General features: G+C 48.3%; 1 protein-coding gene across 1 annotated transcript; it reads left to right on the forward strand.

Annotated features, from left to right (window-relative positions):
- The first annotated feature begins 3,575 nt into the window (after positions 1–3,575).
- LOC119289571 (purine permease 3-like) lies at positions 3,576–5,073 on the forward strand. The gene has a single exon (XM_037568870.1). It carries the CDS (start codon positions 3,661–3,663, stop codon positions 4,840–4,842), a length of 1,182 nt encoding a protein of 393 aa, XP_037424767.1. The 5' UTR covers positions 3,576–3,660; the 3' UTR covers positions 4,843–5,073.
- Positions 5,074–11,537: the final 6,464 nt, after the last annotated feature.

Here is an 11,537-nt window from a genome sequence, read left to right on the forward strand (position 1 = left end):
AAATTACGTGTAAATTGATTACAAATTGTTTTTGGTACATGTACACTTACAAGGTAATAATTTTGGTCATAACTACGTTACAAAGTACTATAGCTTAGCTTTCAGGCTTCCAAAAAGTTGAGGCGTTTTCTTTCTTCGGTTCAAAGAAAGGAAAAGCGATCTCCCCAGCCCGCCGACAGGGGAGTTCCTCCACCACCGTTCCTCCGGCTGCTCCCCTTAGCCGGCGACCTCGGTCGTCGATGGTGAGGGAGGTCGCCGGATCCACACGTGTGGATCGGTTTAGGCCTACGTAGTCTAGATTTTTAGACTGTTCATCGGCTCGCCTTCGGCGACGGCGATGGCAGCGCTGAATAAAGATTCTTCAGATTCTTCCCAAACGAGGCGATCAGTTCTATGATTGAGGATGGATTTGGAAACTAGTCTGTTCAAGCAAAGATGGCGTGGCGGCGACGACATCCTCATGGTGGGCATGTGTCCTTGGGCTCCGCTGTTGCGACGGCGTTTGCTCCGGCGTCAGCGCAGAGCTTGGGAGGTAGTTCAGGAGCGGATGCAGATTGTGGTCTGCATCGACGACAGCTGGAAGACGAAATGTTTGCTGGGTTCGTGGTTCATGGATGGCACATATGGTTTCCTCCTTCAACGTCTTAGTCGTGGTGGGGTGCCAGATCTGGAGTTCGATCGCGTGTCCGGGGTGTTGTCCCGGTCTGATTCGTTCAACGGCAAGGGCTTCACTTTTGGTGAGCCACCTTGGAGGTCCGCAAAGCTACATATCAGCGATGGAGCCGCGCCGAGGTCGGGTGAGGAGGTGATCCGTCATTCTTTTTTTTTGTGGCTGCTGTGGTGGTGCCGGAGGCAAGTGACGAGCGTTGGTGTCAGCTAAGAGATGTTTTGCTATTTTTTCAGTTTTATCATGTCGGTCGTTACGTGACTTGTATTTTGATCTTTATGATATGAATGAGACACGTATTACCATGCAAAGAAAAAAGCTTCCAAAAAGTTAGGGAGCTACAACGACCGAGATCTATTGACATGCCCGTTGGCTTTAGAATGGACAGTCCAGATCGAAGGTAGAAGTCCATTTTCTGAAATGGGTGAAATGTGTTTTTTGAAATGAGTGAAACATTTTTTTCCATCGAGTGAAATCAGTTTTTGAAATGAGGGGAATATGATTTTCCAATGATATGACGTAAGTTTTCGAAATGGTGGAATTGTTTTTTGAATTGAGTGAAATTAGTGTTCTAAAAAACACATTTTCTGAAATGTAGTAAAATGAGTGAAATGTTGTAGCCATGCACTGCTTATGTCGATTGGCCGGTCTAGAGAGGGAGCATGTTACGTTACTGTTCATCGGAATCTTGGTCCAGCTACAATTAGCAATTTAGATCATCGCAAAAATGCCAACATAAATATCAGAAAGTAGATTACGGAGCAAATTTAAAAAAAGCCAGTACTTCCAAAATCTCTCAAGATACAGAAATGAAAGTTGTCAAGTTGGGGGCAACAAGGCACATGCGTTCTAATTACTCGGTCCCGGCGGCGGCCATGCGCAGACCAATTACCAAACACATCCAGCCCAAGGCTGCACTTTCTGCGCAGGCGCTTCACCTTTGTTTTCTTCTCGGTAAACAATCATCTTGTTTTCTTCTTGGTAAACAATCATCACGTCTACGTACATGCATGTGTGGAGTACTTATGTAGTATTAGAGAGGCTTTTCGTTGTAGCTAGGCTAGGCTTAGTATTTTACCGGTGCTATTGGCATTGAGAAGTGGTCGTTGGTCATGGACACGGAAGCATAGTGCTTACTGAAAATGGTCAACTTTAATTAGAAGAGAGTTAGAGAAAGAGAATGGTGTTCAAATTTGATTAAAAATAAGAGAATGGTTAAATTAAGCACGGCACGAGTTCAGGGTCATGAAACTTTGACCGTTTCGCATGCAAGTTGCTGTTGCGCCCCGGTCAATGTATGAAGCAAGTGTCATCCCTTACTCGTTTTTTTTTAGTAACCCTTACTCGGCCATGAGTTGTGACATAAAAGAACATCAAATGATCATTTAGCTATTCTCAGTTTTGTGAGCTGCATATTATTGCCAATGAGCAAAATATAACTATATCTGATGCTTGGGTCGGTTGCAATTTAAAGATAACCTTTAGGAGATGTGTGGATAATAGGTTGCTGCTCCTTTGGTTTGATTTAGTGAGTATTGCTTAATCCTTGCATTTAAATGAATGAGGATGATGCTATCATTTGGAAGTTGGAATCTGTTGGAGTTTACTCTGTTTAGATCAATGTATGCTCTTGCCAATTTTAGGAGGAGTGTTCTTGTTTATATTCCTGCTATTTGGCAATTGATTGTTCCTCTTCCTCCTACAATTCATATATTTTTATGGTTTGTTTCTCATAACAAACTGCTTACTAGGGATAACCTTGTCAAAGACAACATTTAGATGATGTCCCTTGCCTTTTTCTGTTGTGAAGCGGAATCATGTGCATACACATGTTTTTTTTTTTGACTATGTGATTGTTGTTGAAGTTTGGAAAATTACCAGCTCTCTTACTAGCATTGATGCCCATGTCACTTACGAAAGTGTGGCTAGATGGTGGGTTAGCAACAAAAAGAACCAAGGCAATAACCTTGTTCATGATGCTACTCTTTGGGCTATCTGGAGATGCAGGAATGATTTGTGCTTTAACAAAAACACTTGGCTTTGTTTACATGTGATCCTGAGAAAGATTGCGGTAGCATGCTCCTAGTGGAAGATCATGTATGTGGAAGGCGCAAAAGGGCACATGGAGGAGATTAATGCTTTTATGTATTTATGCAAATTCAATTCAATCGCGAAAATGGGACGGACTATTTATCAGTTTCTTGGAAACAAGAAAATAGTGTCATCCATCTCTCCCCTTCGTCTCCCTCGTAGCTTCCCGCCAGTTGTCTCAGATGAGGTCACGGCGAGCCCTCGTCTCGGACTCAGTCGTGCCGCGTCGCCTTCTTCTTCTATATTTTTTTGGGCAATTCAATTCAATCACGAAAATGGACATGCTCCTTATCATCTGCCCAAAAAGAAGCCCCCCCCCCCCCAAGCCCGGCAAACCCTTGTCGAGGACTCGGCCTCGGCCCTGGAAGCTTCATGCCACGGCGTCTTCTTCTCCAAGAAAATAGCCTAACTCTTGCGCCGTTATCGGACAAATGAATACTCCCTCCGTCCCATAATGTAAGACGCTTTTTGACACTAGTATAGTGTCGAAAAATATCTTACATTATGGGACGGAAGCAGTATTAAACATGCACGAAAAATATCAAGATGAATGCAGGTGGAGTAGTACATACCACTGCCATTATCGGCAGCGCTCCGAGACAAATATATCTTGAATTGAAAACATAACATATAGATTGAAGAGCTCATTGTTAACTGTTACGTGTGTACTTCTCTCCTCCTTCCTTTATGTTGACTGACCATCTAACTAATTAGTGTAGTTAATTTTTTTTCTCCGGGGTCCGACTCATTGTTAACATCTTCCTGCTCCTATATAAACCCCCACAAGCCTGTCATCTAACACACAAGCTCATCCCATCTCGAGCATCTAACAAACAGGAGCCAGTCCAAACCAAACTCGTAAGCCAAAGTAGCAATACAAGTACCTCTAGCTAGGACACGTCATGGCAACCATAACTGCTAGTGCCAGTTCGGCCATGCAAGAAGCAGCGAAGACACCAACCGCCTCGCCGCCCCGCGCCACAGCCGCCTCGACAGCTTCGCCGGCTCGCTACCGGCCGTCGCCGCTGGTCATATTCAGCGCCTGCCTCGTCCTGATCGGCGCCGGCGGGCCGCTCCTGCTGCGGGTCTACTTCGTCCACGGCGGGCAACGCCTGTGGCTCTCCGCGCTGCTCCAGATCTCCGGCTGGCCGCTCCTCCTCCCACCCCTGTGTGTCTCCCTCTTCCGCGGTCGCCGCCACGGTATCGCCAACCTCCTCCTCCCTCCCCGCCTCGTCGTCGCGGCCGCCGTGCTCGGCGGGTTCTACGCCGTGTCCTGCTACGTGTACGCGATGGGGTCGCAGGCGCTGCCGCTGTCCACGTCGTCGCTGCTGCTCGCGACGCAGCTCGCCTTCACCGCCGTGTTCGCGTTCCTCTTCGTCGGGCTCCGCTTCACGCCCTTCTCGGCCAACGCCGTCTTGCTGCTCATCATCGGCCCGGCGGTGCTCGGTGTCGGGCCCGGAGCCGGGAAGCCGGCGGGCGTGACATCCAAGGCATACTGGACCGGGTTCTGCGAGGGCATCGCTGCAGCGGCGCTCGCCGGCCTCGTGCTGCCGCTCGTTGAGGTCGCCATGGAGCGATACGGGCGCCGGACGGGACCCGCCGCGAGGACGCCGCCTCCCTACTCCACGGTGATGCAGATGCAGGCCGTGATGGGCGCCGCCGGCACGATCGTGTGCCTGCTCGGCATGGCCATCAAGAGCGACTTCGGGGCGCTGCGGAGCGAGGCGGCGGCGTTCGGGCTCGGCGAGACCAACTACTACCTGGTGCTCGTGTGGGACGCCGTGGCGTGGCAGCTGCTCAACCTGGGCATCATGGGGCTCATCACGTGCGCCTCCTCGCTCCTGGCAGGCATCATGATCGCCGTCCTCCTGCCGCTTTCCCAGATCCTCGCCGTTATGTTCCTCCACGAGAAGTTCGACGGGCCAAAGGGCATCGCGCTGGTGCTCTCCCTCTGGGGCTTCGCCTCCTACATGTACGGCGAGAAGGTCCAGCAGAAGAAGCTGGAGGCGCAGAAGAGCGAGCTGCTGCAGCAGCAGCAGCAGGTGGGGAGCAAAACCGGAGACCTGGAGCTGGCTGCCCCTTGAGGACAGAGAGACAAGTTTTGTGTGCTACTAGCACTGTGCATGTAGCTAGTGTGGCTGATATACTGGTGTATAGTAAATTTTCCTTTTGCCTTTCATACATTGTGTACGGTATTGTTTCATTTTAGGTAGCACAGACAAATTATCTAGTACTATTCAGTTTGGTGCTCTGTAAGACTTTGGTTTCGTGTATGCTGCCTGATGTGGGCTTTATTAATTTAAAGCCGGACGCTCTTGGCGTCTTCGTTTTAAAAAGAAACTATTCAGTTTTCACTTCCTTGGGTCGGTTTCTGAAATCTATTGGACAAGTATTGCTGCTTCATTCTTTCACTGAGATAATATAGATGTCAACATAACATTACTGTTTACTCTTCGATCAAGATGATAACCAGACTTCAAGTTCGATGTCTAGTGTGCTCAGCTTTTCCACCATGTCAAGAAATCAGCAGAACTTCTGCTATGCTGTTCAGAGAGACAGCAGTCAGCAGAAGAGTTCCACTCCCACATTTGAAAAGCAGCAGTGCCTATATTGTACTGTACTCATGGGCAAGAACTGAACATTTCTAAATTGTAACCTAATGTGAGTTCCACTCCCACACGCGCAGATATGTTGTCAAATAATTTCAGAAATTTTTCGGAATGTGTAAATATGAATTTTTGTGATTGATTTCATTAATCTCACCTAATGTGAGACCCTATACTAGTCTTCCCCAAGATTCTCTTACAAGATACAGAAGACAAACCCATTCCATCAACTGCGTATCATTAATCTATCAACAACTGATGACATAGTACTGTCATACTGTAACATATACCGACTTACAATGCTGAATTTGCCACAACGCCTGGCGAGTATTTGACTCAATTCAGTTTTTCATAGCCACGGGCACATCTGTGGGGAATACAGACACAACAATTTGGTGACATGTTAAGAGGGAATTTGGAGGCTAGATATACCAGGAAAAAAAAACAGCCAACAGCGAAGAAAACTATATGAACAAGATGGTTCGAGCCATTCTGTATGATTTTGTTGTTTATTCTCCTCATGCTGTTCTTTAACCCTTCATGGGCCTCTGTCAGGGTCATTTACTGAAAAAACATCCACAATATATAAATCAGAGATACTTCCTTTGTCTCATAATATAAGTTATAAATACAACTGATATGTAATAACATCTTATATTATGGTACGGAGGGAGTAGATAATACTACAACTACAAGAGAACATTCCACGTTTCTAACATAAGCATACGTCGCATCCCGTTATTGGTTCTGGAAAATGAATATACTATATAACTGCTTTTGTCTTCTCTAGAACACGAGTCGCCCAACTAGCTAACATAAGGCCAAAACCAGTGTATTGCCACTTTTATACAAGGATGGTAAGGCAACTAAGCGTGCAAAGAATTGTAAAGGATCACCGATCGTGTTTGAAGAAATGGGCACATGAGGTATGACTGATTGATATGTCATAAACACATTAGTGATAGTTGTCATAAACATAATAAGGATGGATAGATAAGTCTAGGTGTTCCGCCTATCATTATTCACTTACTAGCTGAAAGATGGAATCATTTTGGGACTTGTCCTCTGAATTTATCTCTTTAGCAACCTGCAACACTAAACAAATGCCTTGTAAGGATAAAATAGCTCAAATAACATTATCAGCATTAGGACATCATGGCTCAAATAGTCGCATGCAGCATTGCACGATCGCACTACACGCTAAAGCTCTAGCCGCCCCAGTGGTTTCATTCAATTCCAAATACTATAACATGCACAGTATATTCTGTTCATACACGTTGCAGAAATCATCAATCGATTAGAGCATCTACGACCGGACCTCTTAAATCTGCCTCATACGTCCGGATGGACCGTCCGGTCACTGCGTAGTCACGATTTTTTATCTAGTCGGGCCCCTCAAACGGCCCTCAAACATCCGGGCTGACCGGCACCACCATATCCAGCCCAAATATGGGGTGGATATGGGGGCGTCTGGGCGCACCCGGGCACGCCCGCCACGTCGGCCTGACGACGTGGCCCCACATGGAAACACCAGGAAACCTGGCGGTCGGACGGACGCCGCGTGGCGCCGCTTCGGCTCGCCGCCCAAAACAAAATCCGGCTATTTAAGCCGGTTGGCGTCCCGCAACCTTAACCCACCCCCTCCCCCTCTTCGCGCCGCCAGTCCAAGCCCATCCACCTTCTCCCTCTCCCGCTTCGGCGCTCTGCCCACGCTCCGACACTCCGCCATGGTCCGGAGCAAGATCACCTACTATGCCATGCGGACGTCGGAGCGCCGTTACGAGATCCAGCAGCAGATCCGGGCGAGGTAAGCCGCCCGCGCCGCCCGCATTGCTGAGCCGGAGGAGGAGGAGCAGCCGGGGGAAGAGGAGGAGGAGGAGATGGCTCCAATGGAGGTGGAGGAGGCAGAGAAGCCGGACCAGCAGGTGCCGGCCTTCAACATGGAGCAGGCGGAGGCGGAGTTCGCCGTCGCTCAGTCCGACGAGATGGCCGAGCAGTAGGCCATCATGGAGTCCATCCTGGATGAGGCCTATGTGGAGGTCAATCGGGCGTTCCTTCGGCGGGAGCAAACAGAGTACGACGCGCTCTTCGGCGAGCTCGACGCGGCGATAGAGGCGAAGGAGGCCGGAGCTGCAGCTGCCACTCATGCTGCTGGAGCCGAGCACGGAGATCGTCATGATCTCCGACGAGGAGTAGCTAGGATCGACGTAGTACGTAAGTTCTATTTCCTTTTGCATGTCTTTATATGGATATAAGAATCGAGTATGAAATGTTCGAATGTAACAAGTGAAATTTGATGTGTGCCCGGATGAGCCGGCGCGTACGCGGGCGTTTGAGGGACCGAATTTGTCATATGTGGTTGTAGATGCTATTACTCCTTTTAGCTTATTGAGCTGTCCACGGAGTCCGAGAATATGATAATCCAAATCTGCATTAATTGTTGAGCTTGACGACGAAGCTGGCCTAGCCGTTGGCCCTTCCCTGCAGAACGGATTAGCGGGTGGAATATCAAGACAAAAATGGACAGCATCCACCTATTCTTGTATTCAAAGATAAAAACACAACCGAACTCCGATGTACTATCTGTGTAAAATTTTATAAGACGTTTTTGTTTCATGTAGAATTGTAAAAAATGTCTTACATTTTGTTACATAGGTTTTACTACATACAGAAGGGACTAAAATGGGGGTGGGGCAAAAGAAACACATAACTCAAGAAAAGCATAGAACTGGAGCAGCAACACCATGCTATGCGATACCATAACACAATTTTGTGAATTGTTAACCTAACCGGAAATTCACAGCCTGGAGAGGGGCGATCTCGAAAGGTCGGTGTAATGTATTGCGTACTTCTTCCGGGCTTCGCCATGATTCATCAATGGTGGTGGCGTGGATTGGAAACTTTTTTTTAGGGAAAGCCTGCTGGCACTTTTATTTATAACGTGACAATGTTACATCAAGAAGTACAGGAGGTAATAAGAAATCAGGAGTAACATCCACCCAAACATAGCTATCTTAGAATCAAAACAAGTCCTAGCCAGAAAGTGTGCCGGCCTGTTTGCTTCTCTGGGACAGTAATTGAAAGAGATTGATGTAATACCATGAGTGAAAGCAGTCAGCAAGTAACGCTGAATTAGGTCCTCGAATATCCATCTTTCCGTTACATGCATCCATCAGTTCCAAACAGTCGGATTCCACTTCAACTTTTGAACATCCCATATCAAAGATCATTTGGAGCCCTCTCTGAAATGCTAGTGTTTTAGCAGGCTGTGCATTGTATGCATGATCAAACATTTCAGAAGCTCCTGCAATCGCTTCCCCACGACAGTTACGCAAGATCGCCGGTACTGCATCAGTACCATCCTTGAAGAAACACGCATCAGTATTCAGCTTGTATGACCCCGGCTGTGGTTTTGCCATATCTTTTCCGGGATCAAAACATTCTGCTTTGGAGCATGGTTAATTGTGATCGCTTGAATAGCGAAAGCTGAACTAGCGGCCTTCTTAATCGACTCACCCTTCAAGGCTTCCCGGCGTTCCCACCGAATATATCACGCAGCTACCGCAACCGTTCCGTGTAAACCCAACTAAGCTAGTGATTGAGCACGGTCTCCCTGCCGTGTGACTGATGCTATTTACAAAATGGGTGGCTTCTTACAGCTCTCGAGACCGCTTAGCAAGCGGCGCTATCGGGATAACATCAACATGATCATCGCGGGACTTCGCTTCACCGCTAGCTCCATGGCTCCGCCGAGCTAGTAGCTTTATTTCATTTGCAGGGGTTTGATGTGTTGTGCCCCCAGCTCAACCTCAATTACTGTCTTATTGCACTCTTTTTCTTTTGCTTCTTCTTGAACCTGAACTTGTCATGTATGTTTGGTGTTGTTACTTTATAATATAAAGCAGGGGGAACCCTTTTTCATATTAAACCCAACTGTCCAAGTACTGCTGGTGATTTTCTTTGCGGGAGTCGCAAGATCTCCTCCATCTCCACAGATCCTGATCGATCACTTTTTAGGGTTGTATCCACTACTTCATTCGGGCCCAATGACTCCCATACTTTGTAAGTGTTAGAATTAGAGATAGAATCCTATTGTAATCCCAACAAACTCCTTCTCCTTCTCTGTTACGTATCTATCCTAGCAATCGTTGTAACCACTGTATCCTAGCGATCGGTGAAATCTTGTAAGCCACGGCAGAGGCTATTCCTGCCCACAATCAATATAAACAACGCGGCTCTCTTACGAGGGAGTAGGAACGCTTCCATCTAATATGGTATATAGAGTCATCCTCTTCCCATCGATCTAGCCAGCAGCCTCCTTCCTCGATTTCCCTCGCCATGTCGTCCTCATCCATCGTCTCCCTCAACCTTGGTGCTCTCCCATCTGAGAAGCTCATCAAGACCAACTTCATCTTATGGAAGGCACATGTCATGCCGAGCTTGCGAGGAGCGCAGGTCACCGGCCTTCTGGACGGATCAGATGCAGCGCCACCGAAGACGGTGCAGTAGCAGGAGGCGGACAAAACTACCGCCACAAAACCCAATCCTCTGTATGCACAGTGGATACAAAGGACCAGCAAGTCCTAAGCCAACTCCTAAATTATCTTTCAATGGAGATCCTCGCCCAAGTTGCGAGCAAGGATACACCACCTTGTTCGCCTCGCAATCCCAATCACGCATCACCAACCTGCGGATTGCCATCACCAACACAAAGAAAGGCTCCGTGTCCGGGAGCGCCTATATCTCCAGGATGAAGAACCTGGGGGATGAGCTCGCAACGGCAGGTCGTCCCGTCTCGGACCCAGAGATGGTCGACTACGTTCTTGCCGGCCTCGACAGGGATTACGATCATGTTGTGGCAGCCATCGGCGCAGTAAAAAATCAAATCTCCATGGATGATCTGTTCGCTCATATTGCAGCGTTTGATCAGCGCGTGAAGATGCTCGGCGACGGTCCTGACACAGGCTTCAAGACCTCGGCGAACCTAGCTTACAGGGGGCGCGGGTGCGGCTACAACAGAGGCCGCGGGCGCAACAACAGCAGGGGCCGCGGCCGAGGCGGGCGCCCCTCGCCAACTCCATCTGGTGCAAACAGCGGCGGCGGAGGTGGCCGCATGAAAGATCGTGGATGTCGCCTAGAGGGGGGGTGAATATGCGCTTTAAAATAATTATGGTTTAGGCTTGAATAAATGCGGAATAAACCTAGCAGTTAATTTAACAAGCACAAAACCTACAATAACTAGGCTCACCTATGTACACCAACAACTTATGCTAAGCAAGATAAACAACTAAGTGATAGCAAGATATATGACAAGAAACAATATGGCTATCACAAAGTAAAGTGCATAAGTAAAGGGCTCGGGTAAGAGATAACCGAGGCACGCGGAGACGACGATGTATCCCGAAGTTCACACCCTTGCGGATGCTAATCTCCGTTTGGAGCGGTGTGGAGGCACAATGCTCCCCAAGAAGCCACTAGGGCCACCGTAATCTCCTCACGCGCTCGCACAATGCAAGATGCCGTGATTCCACCAAGGGACCCTTGAGGGCGGTCACCGAACCCGCACAAATGACAACCCTTGGGGGCGGTCACCAAACCCGTACACTTTGGCAACCCTTGGGGGCGGTCATCGTTACCCGTCAAATTGCTCGGGGCGATCTCCACAACCTGATTGGAGACCCCGACGCTTGTCCGAAGCTTTACACCACAATGATTGAGCTCCGAACACCACCAACCGTCTAGGGCGTCCAAGCACCCAAGAGGAACAAGCTCAAGGGTACCAAGAACCCAAGAGTAATAAGCTTCTCAACTTGTAGCTTCCACGTATCACCGTGAAGAACTCAAACCGATGCACCAAATGCATTGGCAAGGGCACACGGAGTGCCCAAGTCCTTCTCTCCCAAATCCCACCAAAGCAACTAATGCTATGGAGGAAAATGAAAGGAAGAACAAGAAGGAGAGCACCAAGAACTCGAAGATCTAGATCCAAGGGGTTCCCCTCACATAGAGGAGAAAGTGATTGGTGGAAATGTGGATCTAGATCTCCTCTCTCTTTTCCCTCAAAAACTAGCAAGAAACCATGGAGGGATTGAGAGTTAGCAAGCTCGAAGAAGGTCAACAATGGGGGAAGAACACGAGCTAAAAAGGATAAGGTTCATTGGGGAAGAAGACCC

The sequence above is a fragment of the Triticum dicoccoides genome, chromosome 4A, assembly GCF_002162155.2.
Source record: "Triticum dicoccoides isolate Atlit2015 ecotype Zavitan chromosome 4A, WEW_v2.0, whole genome shotgun sequence".
Lineage (NCBI taxonomy): Eukaryota > Viridiplantae > Streptophyta > Magnoliopsida > Poales > Poaceae > Triticum > Triticum dicoccoides.